General features: G+C 38.5%; 1 protein-coding gene across 1 annotated transcript in view; it reads left to right on the forward strand.

The window, feature by feature from the left end:
• The window catches only part of DOK6 (docking protein 6), a 289,477-nt gene that overhangs the window by 234,894 nt on the left and 33,511 nt on the right, over window positions 1-21,072 (forward strand). Inside the window, exon 7 of the mRNA XM_033087784.1 lies at window positions 4,565-4,682. Coding sequence (XP_032943675.1) covers window positions 4,565-4,682 — 118 coding nt within the window. The remainder of the gene's footprint in view (window positions 1-4,564; window positions 4,683-21,072) is intronic.

Here is a 21,072-nt window from a genome sequence, read left to right on the forward strand (position 1 = left end):
AGATCCTGCCAGCCCTCCTCCCTTGCCTGCTATGGTTCATGGATACCGGCAGCAAATATGGACTCCTAGATCAGAACAGAGGCGTCCGTCACTCAGGGCTCCACAGATAGCACGAGTTCCATGCTCCCAGCAGTTCTGTCCCCGAGTTCCTCAGGCCACGTGGAGCAGCCCTGATGGATGCTGCATGTGTGTGTCACAGCTGAGGAATGTGAGTTTAGGAACTCCTGATCTTATACAGTGGCTGCCAGCAAACCTGCCTAACCTTTGCCCTGGAAGAAAACAGTACCCGTGTTATCCTGGACGGGAATCAAATCTGCCCTCTGCCCTGAGGACACGTGTCGCCCAAGGCTGTTTGCTCTAGGAACATACTGGAAACTATAGTAAAGAATAAGACTTGTCACAAGAAATGCAAAACCTTGAGTACCCAGGAAGAACGGTTTCCTAACAACTACCCTTTCAACCAAACATTTTCAAAAGAGTTTTCTAAAGTTTAAGGGAACAGAGGGAAGAGGGTAGCAGCAGTAAATGGTATGGTGATCGTTCTTTGACATCATATGCTAATCTTAGATGTACACAAATAAAAAATAAGTATATATATATTCTTATATATATATATACATATATATGTGTGTGTATATATATATATATATATATATATATATATATATATATCCTAAATGAGAATGAGCAGAAGCAGCCAAGCCTATATCTTTATGAGAGTCTTCTCAATATAAGGTTCCTTGCTTTTGGGTTTTCTTTCTCATCCACTGAAGGACATAAGACTTATCCATATGATGCTCAAATAAAGGTATTACCTGTATGTCCAAAGGACACACTTTAGACCAAAATCATGCTCTTAGGCTGTGGGCTTTGAGAGATGTATAGTTGTAGCTTTTGAATAAAATAGGAATGTTTTAACTTCTATCCAGTCTTAGTGAGCTGTGACCTCTACTCTTTCCAGATGCTAAATAAGCAACATCTGGTTCATTGCTCTGTATCTCAGTGAACTGATTGCTATTTCAAGAAGAATGAAACTGAGAGGAAGTTAGTGCCAAAATAGCAAAAAGTTAGGGCAAGTGTGTCAAGAACTAAATTAATTGTTTCCGGATCTAGTTGATGTCTACATCTAAGCTGGAGCATCCTTTCTGAATCCTGACGCCATGCAAAAGAAGCAGGTGACTGTTGCCTGCAGGGAAGAGTCCAAGTTCAGATGCTGAGGGAGCTACGGCAGGATGGTTGCAGAATTTTTACAGTTTCCGAAGGAATCTCTCACTGACTGAAGCAACTGAGTCATCAGAACAGATCCTCACAGATAAGAAGCAAAAGAAGTTTGAAGACATGGATTCATCTTCTGTGAATTTTTAAAATACAGCAATTGCTTAGAAATGATGTCACAATGTCATTTTCTCTTTTATATATGTAAGCATAGGCATTTATTTGCAATAATAATTGTCTTACGACAATTTATATTTATGATCCTAAAAATCCTACAGTTGAAACTGACGCATTATTACTCTTTTTATTCAGAAATTACTATAGCATTTTAAACTGCATTTTGATCTGAATGCTTTTAATTGAAGCATTATTATAATATGAAAAGTTAAGGACGATTTTTATATGTTTTATTTTGTTGAACGCTCTTAACAAGAGCAGCTTTGGAAGGACTTTAAAACTAATAAAATGCACTCATAAAAAGGCTTGGCACATTGTCATTGTGCACATTGAAAAGGCCAGATTATAATACATTGCTTGAATGTAATAGTGAAATTAAAAATTGCTGGATAAATCAGATGCATTCTATCATATCGGATAGAGTGTCAGTGGCACAAAATACTTGTATTAGTTTGCTAGGGCTGCCATAACAAACGGCCACAGATTGATGGTTTGAACACTGGACAGTAGTTTTCTCACAGGTCTGGTGGCTGAGGTGTCCAAGTAAAATGTGTCAGCAGGGTGGGTTTCTCCTGAGGCCTCTGTCCTTGGCTTGCAGATGGCCACCTTCTTGCTGTGTCCTCACATGGCCTTTTCTCAGCACACCCATTCCTGGTGTCGCTTCCTCTTTTAATAGGGACACGGGTCCTTTTGGCTTAAGGCCCCATCCTATGGCTTCATTTAGCTATGATTAACCTCTTTAACAGCTCTTTCTTTAAACACAATCCCATTGCAGGGTAGGACTTCTGCATATCAATTTGGATGAGACACAATTCACTTCATAGCCATACTTAGTACATAGTTCTGAATGTTGGATGATGAATGCATTCTCCAATGTTTAGGAGAAGACGTAAACATCTGAGATGTGTGGACAAGATTTGTACCTATGGCCAAAATCCTGAGAATATCCACATTCAACTTTTCAAATACAAATTTTCCACTTGTCTGCAATTAAAGATTGTACTAGAATGAAGAGGAGCTATGAATGAATGAAGAAATAGACTATTGTGAAAAGTCTCCTAGAACTTGAAAACAATGAAGAGTGAGAAATTGGGAAAGGAGGTAAAAAAACAGTATGGGATGACTCAGATGAAGATTGTATGGAAGACATTATTCTCAGTGACTTCCAGTTATTTGTTTCCCGCAGACAAAATGTTTACTGCGTTTCCCTGATGCTTAAGGCTGACCATTTGAGAAGAAACATGTTTCCCAGAACAAAAAAAAAAATAGAAGGAAAAGCACTTTCATTAAATTTCAGGAAGATGAATTTACCCCTGATGGTCTACTGTATGCTAAGTCATAAATTATAATACATTAGAAAAAAGAATGTGGAGTAGACAGAAGAGCAATTGAAATGAGATTCATTTTATGGATTGCTTGACGGTATTAATGAGCACTTCTTCCACTAATTAAAGGCTTCTGTGCTTAATTACATTTACCCCTCCCATGAGAAATTGGCTCTAAAGATGAACGCCCTGTGGTCCCAGTGACATTTCATAAAATGAGCCTTGCTTCTACCCCTTACAGTAGTGTGGTGGCTTTCGTGTGTATGAGGATATTTATAGAGATTCTCCAGCTGTGAAATCTGGGGTACAACTAGAAACATGCATGGTTAACAAACACCCCAAAGCTTCTGAAAAGCACGGCCCTGTTGTAACCTAGAAATCTGACTTCTTCCTCACACTCCCTGCCTCCCAACCATGAGATGTGGGTGTGGTTAGTACACCTATTTTCATAAGAAGGAGGAACATTTTGAAATACAGCAGATTTTGAAAATTATAAAAAATGGCAGCAACGTTGCTGTTTGGAGCCATCTTACAAAAAAATACCTTCAACCGGCCCAGACTTTTACATACGCTAAATGGGGCACTTTTGTGCCAAGATGTAGCAGTTCTGGAAATGCCTCACTACTAAAGAAGTAAAATCAAGTAAATGCATTCAAGCCCTTTGGCTTCACCTGCTGTTAAAATGTAAACGCTCCTTAGTTTTGTGTGCTTAGTTTTTCTTTGAAGGGCCTCATATCCTCTCAGGTACATTCCTGACAGCACCTTCTATGAAGGGTGGTAACACTGGATGCAGAGGTAAGGGAGGCATTGGGGGGAGGGGAGCACAGTGGAGAAGTACAGACCACAGGCAGCACACAGGCTTCTACTGCTGGATCTGACAGAGATGATCTTTACAGCTCCACGTTTTGCCACGTCAGGTACTAAACAAGGGGGAAATGTGAACTTTCACTGATCAGAGGATTGTCCATTGTCTGCGGGAACGGGCTGCTTGCTCCGATTGCATCAGAGAGATGTGTACTAAACCAAATATAACCGTTTCTGGATGTGTTTTAAAAACCTGGTGTGAAGCACTAAAAACATGTTTCTTTCTTGAAAATGCAATGTCAGGTATTGTTCTCTTTGAACTAGTCATATGCCAGCGCGCATGGTGCGACGTCGTATGAATCTCTTCAGCTAACCTTAATTTTGTTTCAAATAAAAAAATGGGCCACACTTTTATCACAGACTTCTCGGAGAAAATACTCTTTTAACTTGCACCAGATTCTATCATAAGAGCAAGGTAAAAGATCTTTTGAGGAAAGAGCCATTGAGTAAGAGTAGAAAAGAAGGAGGTGTTAGGAAAAATTTTAAGACACGGAAATGGGTGTAAAGGAAGTGGTATCCTCTGTCTAGCGTATCTGTTTCTGAGGGGACTTCCATTTCCTTTTCTTTTGTTTTTTTCCAACTATTTCACAGTTCAATAAATTGTGGAAAGCTGGTAATAAAGCAAGGAATTTCTTGCAATAGAAATGTAAATGAACTCACCTGGTGGAATACAATTGATTATTGGTGTGACTATTGACCAGCATACCTGATTGACAAAATGCCCTTTAAAATCAACTTGGAATCCGTTGTTCCATGTTTCTGTGCCCTTCTTCCTTAATAGGTGGGATTAAATTGCTTACAAGTGTTCATTTCCTTTTTTTTTTTCAGTCGTGAAAGAAAAGTTATCCTTCAACACCAATCCTGCCAGAATCTATAGCAGATTCTGTTATACGTCACCCACATTTCATCCTCAACTTTTAGAAGAGCAGATTTCAGTTTAATATTTTAAATAAAGCCTAAGGCCTCTTTTCTTTTTCTTTTAGCTTCAGACAAGCTTGACGGAACCAATGACGTTATCCAAGTCAATATCTCTCCCTCGCAGCGCATACTGGCATCATATCACTCGTCAGAACAGCGTTGGCGAGATCTACAGTTTGCAAGGCAAGTAACATTAAATCACTCTACAGTACTGCCCTTCCCTTCCTCCAGGTGAACCAGGAGTCACGCAAACCGCTTTGTATTTGCATTGCTTGCTTTTCCTCCATTTCCATTTATCAGCGGTCACTGGCCCTAGTGCGGATTCTGAGATTGACGGCGATGTTCCTAAAGCTATCGTTTCATAGACTCGTAAAAATAATTTCAAAAATCACCCAGGGCTGAGGACCCCATTTGGCATAGGAGCTTGACTAACACATTTTATACAAAACATATTATCAGGAGCTGAAAGTACCTAGTGCCAGGGTCTAGTTCATGCTGTGTTTTACAAAGTATTTCTTTCTTAGCATGTTTTTTCCATAACAGGATGGAATATAAATTCGGGAGGATGACTTCAGGCTTCGTAATAACATGCTACATAAACCTCCTCACAGAAGTTTTAAGGTTTAGCCAAAGCCTTGACCTAGAATCCGTTTGGGAGGGTGCAGGGTAGAAAGAGAAAATTGTAAATACTTTGTAGTTTTCTGAATGATAAGTGATTAACTCGCTTGGGAATGGCCTTCCAGATTAATCAAATTAATAGACAGCAGGTATTTAGTCAACAAAAGTGGAAACCTCCCGTTTGATGCTTCTCTTCCTAGTCCTCCCCTTTGCCCTAACATGAATAATCTTATCCTTCAGAAAAAATATTCAGCTGCAGGCAGTTGACTGACATCTCAGCTGGCCAAGACTGGAGGAAGCAGAAACTAAGAAAAATAAGGCTAACAACACATAGTTGGACACACTCATCCAACAAGCGTTTGTTGAACATAATAGGCACCCAATAAATATCTGGTGAAGGAATGACCATCATGACCTTCAACACAGTTAGCCATTCAGAGTGTTTTCTCCTTTTATGCTTTAGCTTTTGCTCATATTAACAACTAGAACTGTTTTGGGGGAAAAAAATGTGTTACAAGCAAACTGAAATAGTGTATTTTTAAAGCAATATTTGCTTGCCATGGTTTCAAACCTAGAATGACAGAGTTTGATCAGTGGAAATTAATGAATAAAGATACGTTCTGGGGAGTTAAGTCGGCATCATGATGGAGTGGTAAGATCCCTTTATGTGTCCCCTTAGAGTTGGAACAAGTTGGACATCTATAAACCAGTCAAGGTTCCTCTGCTCAGCACACAAACACGCTTGAGAAACACACACACTGGTTCATGTGGAACACTCAGTGGAGACAGGGTGGGAGGAAACGACAGGGACGGTGTCCGCAGACACAGTTTGGCGCACACCCTGACCCCAGCTAACATGTAGCAATAGAGTAAGTACTTGGGGTGCAGCCCCCACAGTCTGACCCAGCAGAGGATAAGAGGAGGCCACACCCTCCCACCCTCCGACCCTCCCACCGTAGTGGTGGTGCCCTGACACCAAGGTGACATGAGCACAGCAGGGACACCCACCACCCTGCTGGTCACCCAGTCATCAATTTCCACCATCACAATGACACCCCCTACCGTGACGCAGGAGGTGCAAGTAGCAAAGGTCAGAGAAAAGAAAAACTTGTGCTATATCACCATCTACTGGAAAACAAAAGAAAGACCTCTAGTTACCAACCTTCTGAATTGTTAAGATCAAAATGGTATCTAAACAACAAAAGCGTTCACTACCTCAATTGTGCAGGCAGAGGAACAATCCATCAAGAAGCATGAATAACCAAGGTAACACAGTAACACAGAAAGAAAATGCAAGTCTCCAGAAACTAAACTCAAAGTCGTGGAAGACTGATTTAAATAAGAGAATTCCAGATCGCAGTCATGAAGAAACTCCACAGGATACAAGAAAATTTAGAAAGGCAGTTCAGTGAGCTCACAGGAATAAAATTAATGAACAAAAGGAGTACTTTACCAAAGAGACTGAAACTATAAAAAAGATCCAAACAGATATTCTGGAGCTGAAGAATTCATGGGATGAAGAATGCGTTAGAAATTCTTGGAAATAAAGCAGACCAGACGGAAGAGAGAATTCGCAAGCGCAAAGATAGAAATCTAGAAATGATTCAGGTGGAAGGATCTTAGTTTTAAAAAAACTAAGAGGTTTTTTTAAAAAAAATGAAAGAACTCTACAACAACTATCTGCCTGCATTAAGGATACATTCTGCAAGGAAAAGCGATCAGAGCAATTTTAGTCACATATTAAAGGTAATTGCATTCAATATTTTAAATGAACCCTCCAAGGCCAACATGACGACCTGTATTTAGCAGGTAGCTATTATCTTTTCATGCTATTTATTTGCATGAGAAAATATTTAATAGTGTTTAAAAAATTCAACTGAGTAAATTTGAAGATCTAATTGGCTTTATTCAAAGATTCATGAATCAGGCAGCATCCCACCTAGCAGATAAGAAGGATCTCCAAAGAGCTACAGAAAAGGGAACGTTTTTAAAGGCAGAAAGAGGGTGGGACAAGGAAGTCAAACAAAAGAAAGGATTATTCCAGGCAGTCCCTTTCCTTTGGGGATGTAATGGGGTCTATTAGGCAGATTACCTCACTAGTACTGACTGAGATTGACCAGTTAAGATTACATTCCTGGGAGAAGTTAAAACTGCAAATAGGCTAGAGATTAAATCTGTTTGGTGATGTGAGTTTAGCACAAGAGACTCCCTTTTGGGCTTGGTGTCTCTTTTTCAACAGTAGGATAAGGATTCGAGAATAGGGACAACGAAGGAGCATTGTTTTGACAATTTCACGAATCAGAAAGCTGATGCTTGCTTCTCACTCTTTTTCTTTCCTCCACCAATGCCAGGAACCAAACACTAAATTTCCTGAGTCATGATCTTGTAAAATTAATCTTGCCTGTTTAGAAACAATTCGAAAACATACTTTTAACATGAGGTTATTTTTTTTAAATATAAACATAGGTAGTAAATATTAATATTCAATAGGAAAAACTGAAACTATGGAATATTTGAGTGAGAAAATAAAAACAAATTTCTAAGCAAAAGGAAAGTGAGATGTTAATACAAATAAATTGGAACTCGGTTGGAACCAATGTAATCATAACCTTGGATGTTGACAAGGGTTTGGTCTATAATTCCAGCAAATAAAAGATTCTAATAGGAGGGTAAGATTTAGACTGATAGACAATTTCAGAAATAATTCCATACGCACCCAAGAAAAAATACCAGAATGCATTGCGATTTCTTAAACCATTGCCAGACACTCATTGGAGGACAAAGTGGATTTACACAATAAAATATAATCAATAACCAATTAGAATACTCTATGATTTATTTCACTTAATGCTAATTTTCAGCAAAGTTAAGGACTTGAAACATCTCATCAATTATGAAGAACAGTTTACTTCTATGGTCTTATATCACATTCTTTGGCTGTTTGTCGCCTGTTTTTGTTTTAATGTAACAAACAGTATGGACCGATTAAGGTAATTACTGTAGGTCAGATGAATATAGAATGTATTTGATGTAAATTACATTTCACTATACTGTGGGTTTATTTTTATGTAGTAACTTCTTAGAGCAATACATTTTACTATTTTATAAACCCCTCATTTTAAGTTTATATCACATATAGAGATCTAAATATCTAGACAGGTAGATACATACATGCCTAGATTATGGATAGGTGAATAATATATCGATAAATAGCTTGTTAGTGATACTTTGACAAAAGCAACTTATTTTATTTTCTTTTGTTCTGTCGAGGCAGCCAAGGTAAGCAGAGGACCAGAGCCTTTTGACCACAATTTGTTACTGGAGTGTAATCTACTCTGACTATGCCCCAATAAAACTACTGCAACAAAAAAGGATAAAAATAGAAACACAGAACCTCAGCACCCCTTCACACACAGCTGTATTTTTTTCATCAAACTGCATTTAACAGAGCAGTTATTTTGTGTCTCACTTCCTCACTTGTGCTCCTAGAACAGAACAGAGACGGGCACCCACCATCACTGAAATTCCAAAGTAAAAGCAAAAATTTGGCAATGGTGGGTGGGATATCATCAAGTAAACCAGAGGTAGTTTTGGAGGAATAAAAATACATCTTTAGAATTTTTTCATCATATTTTCATATTCTAACTGTGAAACGGAGAGCAATCTGAATTAAATTCAATGGGCTTTTATTGAGAAGATAATGGGGGAATCGTTTTTCATACTTAACGTTTAATAGATGGGGGTTCGTTAATAATCAGCAATGTACTAGAACCTAAACAAACAAGCATTCATGGCGTGAGAACAAACCCAGCCTATAGTAGTATTTCCCTATCACTTCAACTGCCTGTCACCCTCCAAACTGTACTCTGCTGGGTTGTATTGTGTTCCTTTTTGCCATCCACTCAGTAACTATAGAAGCGAGGTACATGCTAAAAGACTGGCATATCAATACTGCACCGACTTTAGTGCTTGGAACAGAAGTTTGACATAATCTGCCCAATCTCCACGCTGCTCCCAGAACGGTGCTCTGAAAGCAGACATTATGGCTCTGCCTGTGGATTCTAGGTCTCTGGAGCCAAAAGACAGAGACAGAATAGTTAGCTTTCACAAGTACACGCTAGCTAAGCTCCAGGCGGTTACTGCTTTCAAGCTGTGCCCCTGAATAGCTTGGGGCGGGTTGAGTTACGTGGCCTCTTCTTGCAGACCTGGTAAGCAAGGACTGCACCTTTTCTCCATTTTTGCCGGATAAGAAGGATGATTGATTAGTATTCGAAGGTAATTTTATGTTTATATTTCTCTAATTTCTGCATTTACGAAAACTGTTTGTGTCACAACCCATGCTAGGGATGTATGTTATCTGTAAGTTGAGGGAAGCCTAAGCTGTTGAAGGGAAGGAAACATGATTTGAACTCTTGACTCAAGAGGGAACGCTTAAAACGTGCCAGTTGTTTTAACATTGATGGAATTGTGGCTTTAATTCTGAGGCCCTCAGCAGAAAATGTGTTGGCAGCATAAGGAACCCTCAAAAAAGCAAAACAAAAAGGGAGGGAGGGAGAGAGGGAGGGAAAACAAGGCCCCATAAGGAGGTCTGAGTTTTCTTACCTTAATGCTCTCACCTTGTCTTGTAATCACCATTCTGTATATTTATATGACACTATATAGCAGGGGCTTTAAATCAGGGTTTATGAAGATGGCAAGGATGTAAGCATTTATTGGAAATGACAAACTAGTAAAAACCATTGAGGGCACCAGGCTCACTGCAGACCCTCAGTGAGTCTTTGTTGAGTGCAACAGTGAACTAGAAAATGCATGATCAAGGATATATGGAGGGGAAGACATACCTACCTCATCTCTTCTCTGAGGAAAATTTTCAACCAGTGTCGCCAGGAATAGTGTCTAGTCCCACACATCACGCATCCCGGGCAGCCCAGCTTCTTGCAGATGGTTAGGTCTTTGTTGGCAGGTCTGCTTCTTGCTTTGGGACCACATTTACTCAGCACAGACACTTGCCACTGGGACTTTATTGTGGTAAGCACAAGAAGTGCTGTGAGAGACTGCAGGTCTATCTCTGTCACCTGATGGCTGAGTTCCTATCTCTTTCCACCTGAGGCTGCCTCTCTGGGATTGGTTGTTCCACATGCTACAGTGATGGAAGAAGAGCCCAGAATGTGAGCTTAAAATGGTCCCCAAAGAGCCGGCTTCTGGGACTGTGTATTATCCTTACTTAAACATTCCCTGCTACATTTCGTGACTAATTTTTGCACAAAACGATATGGGTTATATGGTGACTCACTTTGAACAGCCTGAACAACGTCACTCTTTGAATCAAGGATGATTGGGGATGCCATTTGTAAAGGTGGTCCCTTTCGGAGTTCTGCTTTCACTAACACTGATTAATATTCAAATGCCAACTCTGAAGTGCCCACCGCCCTTGCCCTCTGTGCATCTGATTAAGCTATGGACCACTGGTGTCAGATCCGATTCCACAGGAGGCATTTTATGCTCACCGAAAGGGCGTCTGTGGCTCCAAGTTCTTTACAGACACAGGAAGCAAACAGGCAATTAGAATTAGAGATAACCTTCAGAAAACGATAAATAGAGTTCTGAGGTAGATTAGGGAGGTAAATCAAAGGATTTACTTACTTTTTGTTCAGCTATGACCCTCCATTCTTCTTTATGCCAGTCAGTTCCAAGTTCGCATTGTATGTAAATTTCTTCCACTGACATCTTCTGTTTAAATTTTTATTATATGATGTTTTCCAAACTGCAAAGTTAATAAAAGCCGCCTGTAGCAAGTAAAAAAAAAAAAAAAGCTCCAGTAGTAAAAAGGAAACTGTATGTGTTTAAGCTACCATCTTCCCAGGATTTGATCTATCCAGTGCCGGGTGAATCAGTCATACCGAAGTTCAACACACATTCTTCCTAAGGCCCAAGCCTGCTAGTGGCCATTTGGCAACAACCCTTAAAAACATTCCCCATTTTCTAGAATCATCACCTCCTGTCTATTAACCCTTCTTTATGACGTTTATGGCATGTCCTTACCTTAAGGATGGTAAGGGAAAGGCAGGAAACGTCTCCCCGGGTACCAGTTTTTAAAGACAGAGATGCTCAAAATACTGTCAGTGTGAAGCCGTCCTCACATCCTGCCGTCGTAACCCACTGTTCCCTCTGCCCTGCTCCCAGACTTTCATGTGTGACTTGAATATATCAATGTATCTGTTATAGACGTGCTTCTCTCAGTGGATTGTGAAGTGTCATCTTGGAATCTTTTTTCTGCCCCGGCTCAGCCCCACCGTCGGGAAAGGCACTGTCTGTCCAGGTGAACATCCTGAGTTTGGGAATTAGGCCGACCTGAGCATGAGGATTAACTTTATCACTGCTGTCTTGTGTGACTTTGGGCAATTTACTTAATCTTCCAAAGCCTCATGCTTCGAAATCTAAAATTCACAGTACTTAAATGAGTTCATCCATGGTCAAGATTTTGAAGTCAATGAAATTTCTACTCAGAACCTTCTGTCTCGGATAAATGGAAGTATGTTCTCCAATGTATTCTAGTATCTAAAATATTATTCTATCATTTCTACTACTCATGAGGTATTTGGTTTTGTTCTAAGGACTTTATGGAAATGGTTTCTGGCTTCTCTAAAGTTCTAGAAAGCCTAGAGCCAACTCGCAACCTAACCCTAAGTTTTTAATGCAAGAAAAAAAATGTATCAGGGAAAATGTCAGGCTTCAGTCTTCAGTTGTTTTTCTCCTCCCACCTGGGAGTGTAAACAAGACAGCACCCCCAATCACATAACCCCTTCTCCCAAGCCTTACGTGGCTCAGTCCAGGTAATCCAAATGAGGGAAACTAGACCCTGTTTTTAGGCCGGGGAGTTAGGAAACTCCTGGAATGACTTTATTCAACTCAGTGAGGTTCCCCCCACCCACTCTCCCACCTAAGATGGATCCTTGCTGATTAGCTTGCCCTGACCCCTGAGAAGCTTCCTGGAGCGCTCTCTTCCTCCATGGGCACCAGCCTCTCTCTTAATGTAACTAGCTTTGCTTGAGCTAGTTAGTGGTCAATTTATTCTCTCTCAGGATACATTCTACTGTCCAGACCAGAGGTGAAAGGCAAGATTTGATTGTTCATTTAGTTCTCCTGACACAGCACATTGCAAACTCTGAAGAGGACTCACAGCATGAAAACAACTAGTCAGCCATTTAATCTTTGTTTACCAGACACCTGAAAGGAGTTACTAAAGACTCAGAGTTTCCAGATGCTATATTGAATTAGTATCATCCACCGGTAGTCTTATTAAAGTAAACTGTTCCACGCTCTTCCATTCAAACCTGAAATTGGAACTTCAATTTCAGATTTGAATTAGACCTGAAACTGGTTCTCGATGCTTGATTGTTCTCTATCAACCTTCCCCTACCCAATTTTTTGTGTATAATAGGTAACATCGTAAGTTCTATATAAATCTAACTTTAATGGAAAAAATATATGTATATATTCCGTTTTATTCAGTAGGGAATAAATATAGTAAATAATATTAGTTCAGGGAAAGGTTAATACAACCATGACACAAGCTTAGCTGTCCTTTTAATGTATGTGTGTGTGTGTGTGTGTGTGTGTGTCTGTGTGTATATATATATATTCCTGCCTGCACGTGCTTGCACACACACACACACACACACACACACACACACAGAGACACACACAACCACTTGGCTCATTGCTATTTCACCATAGACTGCTTCCCTCAAAAATGTACCTAGTAGGCTATGCTTCACAAATTATAAACTACATAAAAGAACCTTCAGGAAAAAAACTGTTCAATTGTAGTTTCTCCCTGACCTCTGTTTCTTCTGTTTCCTCTTGTTTCTCCTGTTCTGCTCTTTTTTAACCGCATCTCTATCTCTGGCCCTTCATCTAAATGTTCCCAGGTTAAAGGTTTCGTAATTATATTTCGCACATTTTCCCCTTTATTTCCTTCGTCTGCCAAAGAGAGAACCTGGCATCTGGAGATCTGCTGATTGGAGAACACGATGAGAAACGTCAGGAAAATAGCATCATTCAAATTATACCAGCCAGGGAATAAACGGCAGAGTAAATGTGGATTTAAGCCTGGATGTGGCCTGTCAGTGAAGTTCTAGCACTGACTCGCTTCCCTGTAAATAATACAGAGGGTGCTAAAAAAATGTATACACATTTCAAGAAAGGAAAAAACTGTAGTAAAATTGTAATACTCAATATATATCAATAACGAAAGATGAATGCAAGTCACGTTTGACTTCTGCAATCACAAGAGGTGCTCAAAGTGGTTCCCGTCAGCGTCATTTTAAAACAGTTTTTTCCTTTCTTAAAATGTGTACACCTTTTCTTGGTACCCTCTCTTCAAACTTCAAACATCCAAGATTTTGAAACTTAGAAGCACAGTAGTATATGTAAGTTTGTATAAGAGAAATTTCTGTTAAGAAATGAAGCCATGTACATGTGTTTTAATGCCTATATTTAGCACAGGAAAGAGTATAGTTTGGGCAAGTTCTTAGAACTATTTAGTTGTCATTGCTGTATCGTATTGGTTCGGTAAGGAGTTTACAACCTTTGCTTTATTTTTGTATTATTTTCATAATACAAGAAAGAAGTTTAATGCCCAACTTAAGTGATATAATGTCTTCTACATATATGTTCAAGATAAAGATATATGACATTAGAACAAACTTTTCTTACTGACAACACAGTTTTATGACTGAAATTGTACTTCTTAGCCTTTCCTTTATCATGAAATCCAATTCAGCAGAATGATTTTGGGATGTTGTTTCTCTAGTGTCCGTTGAGAACCAGCCATTGTCTGAGGCCCTAGCATATCATTTTAGAATTCTGTATGTACTCAAAAAAGATGTTGGCTTAGAAACACCCACAGAGCCTTAATTTTCTAGTTAGATTGCCACCAGGATAGGAAAGTTATGTAACTGCCCCACGGTAACAGAGTTTAATGCAAGATAGAGTAAAACATTCATAATCTCTACCCTTCTGCCCTAGTTCATTCTCTCTGAATCATCATCAAGATTTATAAGAATTATTCCTCTGAAGAGCAGACAAAAGCTCTTCTCAAATGTGCTTTAAATGAGACAACCCAGATGGAAGCCATCTAAGCAATTTGTGGCAAATCCACTGTATTCAAAGTCAAGTTCTATATGGCTTGGGCACTGCTTTTCAAAATTTCATTTAACAGCTTTGCTCTCTTTGTGGAACAATTTAAAGCACATTGTGTATGTAAATTTGTTGGTTTAACTCTTGAGAGTTGCTATTACTTTTCATTATTACTGTTCAAGCTTTTTAACTAAGTTTTACAGCAAGTTCCAATGTGTCTCCTTCAGTTTCAATTTCTTTAGAAGTGTCTTATTTTGAAGACTTCAAAGTCACTTTCCAATAGCAAATCCCTTTTATTTCTTATACTTTCCTCCCTCCTGAATATTTTCTTCTTTTTTCTGTAGGCATTAATGCTGACATATAGAGCTGCCCTGTTGTTGTTGGTTCAGGTAGCTTCCATCGGAGTGTAAATGTCTTCCTGATCAAGCTTCATTTCCCTTAAAGAAACAATTTTTGTGTCTTCCATTGAAAAGTGATTTAATTTTAACTTAAGATAGTATTATTTCTTAAAAACTGCCAAAATTCCCAGGAATGAGTAGTTGGAATTTAACTGAAATGAATCAAAAACTTGAATTGCAAAACGAATACACCCTTGTTGAGAAAACTCAAGACATGGAAAGTGTGGATAAAAAAATAAAAATCACCACTAATTCAACCATATATTGTTAACCTTTTAGAATATAAATATAGCAATATAGACAAACATAGAAATTGAGATAGAATTCATATATATATACATATTTAGAAGATTAAGATCACACTTCACGTGAAATTGTTTGTTATGATTTTAAGTTGTATATTATATTGAGAACAAAGTCTAATTATATGACATTTAGGAACAGCATAATATTTCATTTCAAAACCCTAATTTATTTAACCATTGTTCTCTTGTTCACATGAACATGATTCCCTGCTTTTTTACTATTATAAACAATGCTGTAATTGTTACACTAAAAATAAAAGAGTCCTTTTAAAGAGAGAGTCATTAAGCATTTATTGAGCTCAAGAAGAACAGATATTCAGGAAGGCCTGATTCAGGCAGAAGCCCAGATCGGGTTCTGATTAGGAGATAAAGACAATGAGAACGGAAACAATTACACATATAGAAGGAAGGCATTTCTACTGGTGCAGAGAACATAACATAGTGATGTTTTTCAATGTCAGTCCAGTAGCCATCAGTCCACTAGTCTTAATAACTGCTTTTTTGTTATCTTTGCAAACAGTTCTTTGGGAAACCAGGTTGCTTAGGCCTAGTGCAAAGGTGATTTTGCCCTATCTTAACATTCCAAGGCTTGAGGCATAAGATGTGGAAGGCAGTTCCTCTGGGATGGCAGCTCCGGTCTCATTTTAGAGTGGCTCCGTTTATGTTATCGTTTACATGCTAAACATGTCATATTTATTTTAGAGTCTCTTTGAAATTGTTTTAATATCAGTATATTGGTTCTCCTGTTATTCATGTCTGCTGACTCTGAGTCTTGAGGAAACATTCCATTGGATATATTTTAACATTTGATTATGAACTCATCTTCAGTAAAAGTTGTATTTCTGTGAGAATCGATTTGCCCCAGGAATAAGAATATTCCTCCAGAGTGGTTTCACTTTATTAGGTTGGACCAATTGAAATTGCCACTATTGTAAGCCATTAACTGTTACATAACAGCAATTTCATTTGGCTCAACCTAAAATACAAAATAAATTGAAAATCAGAATGAGCTTTGGTGAAAGATACATTTGATAAAATTGTTAGATAATGTGAGAAAAGTTTCTAAGGAAATAAAAAATTAAACAACGTACAATAAGCTTGAGAAAAACCAAAAATTAGTTAAAACATCTTGTTTTTAAATATTCATAGGACATTAATAAAAATTGACTATATGTGAGGTTGCAAACATGTCACAACGTGTGAAAATAATCAAAAGCCTATATATCATGTGCTCACATTTTCTGGTCATAATACAGTAAAAATAGAAACCAATGATTTAAAGCCAAAAAGGCCTGTCCTTTGGAATTTAAATACACATCTCTATGATCTTGAATCAAAAAAGACACAATAAGGGAACTTAGAAAATATTGGTGCTATAAGAAAATGAAAAGATTACATCAGAACTTAGGAAATGTAGCTAAGTTGGTAGTTAAAAGAAATTGTGTACCCTTAAATATCTATATTTAGAAGAGAATTAGGATGGAAAATTAATAAGGTAAGCATTCAACTCTTTAGGTCAAATGAAGGACGTTAAAATTCACCAATCTCACTTGTAAACATAGATACAAAAATACATCCTCATAACCTAATTGTATTTATCCCAGAAATATAAGGACAGTTTAACAATAAAATATCAACAAATGATTTAATATTAAGACATTAAAGCTAAAATCCATGTGATGTTCTCAATTAGTATAGAAAAATATTTGATAAAATTCAGTACTTATTCATAAAAAAAGAGAGAGAGAGAGAGAGAGAGAGAGAGAAAGAAAGAAAAGCTGGGTATTCTAGAGTTTGACAGTAATCTCTTTACCCTAAAAAATAGCATGTACCAAAAATCTACAAGTACCATTTTCTAAACTTGAAGGCAGGAATGCCCTCTATTGCAATTAGAACAGAAATACAGATTTGAAAAACAGGAATCCTGACTAGGAAGAAAGAACTTATTTGAAGATAATATCTTTTGTCAAACAAAATCCAGGTGGCCCACCAATGGTGGCTTCTCCACAAAAAGGAAACTGAAATTTTCACTGAAGGAATGAGAGAGTAAAGAGATAAACATAAATGGATAAACAGAACATGAGGACATTTCAAAGGCGTTGATCTAAGGGACAGTAGCCAAGCCCAAAAACCGAATGCTGAACGATGCCACTTATGTAATATTCTCGAAAAGACAAAACTACAGGTGCAGTGTTTGCCAGGTGCCAGGTTTTAGGGGTAGGAGATGGTCCAGAAGGGATGTGAACAAACCATTCAGGACAAATGAACTCACATACAACTTATGATATCAATTCCCTTCCCTCCTACATGAGTTATCCTGGTTCTTTAAAAAAAAGAAAAAAAGGGGGGTGAAAAGCAAATTTGACTTACTCACATTTGAAGCTTCAGCATTCCAGCAAGAATCATATATTAATCGCTATTTGATAAACGGATTTCCCTTAACATTTTCATTTTCATAAACGTTAAGGAAAATGTCTTACTGAGGATAGCTCTGGTAATAGTTTCTTACATTATCCATTCTTAAAATCTCATAGAAAAAAATTTTGATGAACTACATTAATCTGAGACATGGTATTCCAAATCCCATTATTTATGCTGAAATTATTCTTTCACCTAAAGTGCACCTAAAGTACTTAGCAAAGCACTTTTTCACCTATAATTCCTTAGTCGAGTTCCTGACATCGCCAACCTCCCTTTTATCAAGGCGTACAAAGCATCAGTCATCGTCAATGCTTTCTTACTCCAATAATCAAATGATTCAGTTCTGTCCCATAAACTTTAAATGCCAACTCAATGCCAGACCTGGGCTAGGCTTTAGGGATACAAAGATGAGTCAGGTCATGTTTCTGCCCAGGAAGTGCACACAGTGGGGCTTATTTTCCCCCAGTGCTCAGGTCCAATGCATAGAGACCTCAGGTCCAGTCTCTATTGGCCGCCTGCAGCGGTCCTTGTTCAGCCTCTTCCCAGCCCCTTCCAACTTCCTCTTGATCTCTTGCCAGCTCTAGTCTCCCTGCATCCTTCACTCCAGGGTCCAAGTGATCATTGGAAATGGCCAGTTTTTACCGAACCATTCCTCTGCTAAACAATGCTGGTTGGAGACACTCAACAAAAAAGTGACAGACTAAAACTTTGGCTACTCTTTCCCCAACCTGAAACCTAGGGGTCCACACTCAAACAAGGGAAGAAAATTTCCACTTTGGTAAAAGTAGGAAACAGTTAGAACCTTAATCCTCAGACTTTTAAGAATGTCTGCTAAATATAGGAAAGTTGATACTAAAAATAAGTGGAAGGGACTAAAACCTGGAACAAACCTCTCCAGCCTTTGGGACCCAAAGATGCTTATCAATAGGATTTTCTTCTAAGAAAATGTGACAGCTCAGGCAGAAGAAGGAAACATGGAACACCCAGGCTTTGGGAAAGAGAGAACTGAGGACGCTCTGAGGTTCAGGTAGCAGGACGATGCAGTCGCTGTCATGTTTCACTTTCAAGAAGAGAGATAGATGCAAGGCTCCTTTCTGTGGGGTGAGGTTTGACATGCCACGTAACATGGCAGGTAATGTTACTGGGATAAATGCATTGACTCACCATCCTAATATGCCTGGAAACTCAGAGAACTAGACAGAGAAGGTTCTGGGGTGAATTAGAAAAAGGAACAAAGACAGCAAGGTTTGCAGCATTCCACTAGAGACAGCTGAATGGCAGTCATCACTAAATCACCACTCAGAGTCTGGGAGACTTCATAGACCACCCCACCCTCTAGACTGCTCTGCCTTTCAGATGAGGCAACATCTGGACCAAGCACAAAGAACCACGCCCTTTATGATTGACATATCCATATCAAAGTGACATCCTGTCCCTCATGGCTCACTCCTCCCCACACTTCAAAGCAAGGATAAGGTCTAAGGATAGAGAGAACTATCTTTTTCGCCAACAAACAATTGCAGGAAGGATTCAAAATGGCGTCTGCATGTACACAATAAAAATCTTTTAAAGGAGAAAGAAAATTAACAAAAGGGAAAACAAAGAAAAAAAACCAGTGAAAATATACACTGTTTGAAGAGCAGTTCAAAAGAGTTGCAAGAAATCCAAGAATAGATAAGACAATAAAAAGGATATAAAGTGGGCTAGAGTGCTTAGCAAAATCAATTGAAAGTAACAATAAATCCTTTGCACAAAGAAACCTGTTTCATAAGCACTTAAAGGTTGAGTAATTGTAGCTAAAAAAAAGTCTGTAACAACTTCAGTAAGTAATAGGCATAAATAAAGTAAGAAAGAAATGGGTGCAATCAGAGACAGAAAAAATAATAGTACACAAACTGCATATATATATATATATATATATATATATATATATATATATATATAGTGGTTATATTTACCATATATATTTATATATTTGCCATACATATATAGATGCCAAATGCAGAAATCGACTAGGCGGGTCTTTCTGATATAGGAAATAATGACAAGATACATGTAAAAATTTTGGCTGAAATAAAGGAAGACCTTAGTTTAGGTCCTCTGAGAAACCGATGCTAAAATAGTTTCAGATGTACAAGAGTTAACTAGTCTATGATCCCCAGATATTTGAGGAAAGTGTGAAACAAAAAACAGAAGCCAGAGCAAATAAACTTCAAAAAAGGAACCTGGAAGAAACAGACAGTGCAGAAGGCATAATGAAACCATGGAAACAAGCAGACTCACACACAAAGGACTTAAACTTGAAGTAAGAAGTTTGGGAAACATAGACAGGAAGCCACAGTCAATCATGTGGCTGGCGTAAATAAAACGGGATCGGTGACACTAATCCAAACCCTAAGTACTACTTTAAAAATGTAAATAAGCATTCTGAGAGGAGGAATGTGGGGAAGAGTATAGGTGAGGAAGGTAGGGAGCGGTCCAGAAAACTAAATCTTCATATTCTATATTAGGAAAAAAATCTTTAATATCTGAAAAGGAAAAAGCAACAAAACCCAGTTCTCTATACAAGTTTATTTAGTGTCGTGAGGGCAAATATCAGAAGAAATAACCTAAAAGATTGCGGCTGTTTCCCTCTGGACACACAGCACAACACTGACTGCCTTTGTTATTAGTTTTCCTTGGTTGTTTCTTTGTTGTAGTTAAAACTGGCAGCTTCAAATCCCACCCCCTAGTGAGTAGAACTGGGAAGAGCAAGGTGGGTAGACTATCTCACTGGCTCATCTCGGCTTCGTTTGAATATTTTACATAAATCATGTATCCTTTGGAATTTAAAATACAAAATTAAAAAAAAAAGCATTAGGTGCTCAGTGCTTTCAAAATAATCTCTAGACTTTTCTTGAATGGTGGTTATGGTGCTGCATACTCTGGCCTCATCTATCATCCCAGCATTTTCTCCCTCAGGAAATCTCATGCCAGGGATGTAACTGTCCCAAATGGGAATGTACTTTCCCATTTCTACCCTCGTTTCATGCTATTCCTTGGACTCAATGCCTTCTCCCCACCTCTGCTTGTGATTTCACTATAAGTGCTTCAAGGTCCAGAGAAAAGTGAGCTACTCTTATCTCTCTCCATAGATAAGAGAGAGCATCACCGTAGAAAAGATCTTCCCCTTCCCCATTTACCTACCTAGCATAGCGCCTCACAAAGGCTTATATTATAGAATGGACATTGTCTAGACAAAAAGCACTGTGCTTCTGGCAAGAAGTTTCTGTGGTTGTTATGCTGCCATTTATTAACTTCTTGGAATTATGTAGCTTTGTGATCATGGAAACTGTGCCATGGAGAGAAGATGCATCCCAAGTTATTCATCTCTGAATTGGAAGATAAAAATAAAAAGTATTATTAGTGCTTGAAAGTGACCAAGCAAATAGAATATACCAAGCAGTTAAGCCCATCAGTGTGGACACTCCTGGAGCTCGGAGGCTCTTCATTTCTTCCAAGTTTCCTGGGCTACATGGCACATGGGCGGCTAGTGTAACGAGAATCTGGGAACCCACAGAAAGGGGAGACGGTGGGTCACACCCAGGAAAAAATAATGGGGTGAATAGCAAGCTTGTATGTTAAATCATTTCTGGCCTATTTTTAATATAATGTCAGAAAAAATAGGAATGATTTATTGGAACAACTTGC

Source organism: Rhinolophus ferrumequinum, chromosome 19 (genome assembly GCF_004115265.2).
Source record: "Rhinolophus ferrumequinum isolate MPI-CBG mRhiFer1 chromosome 19, mRhiFer1_v1.p, whole genome shotgun sequence".
Lineage (NCBI taxonomy): Eukaryota > Metazoa > Chordata > Mammalia > Chiroptera > Rhinolophidae > Rhinolophus > Rhinolophus ferrumequinum.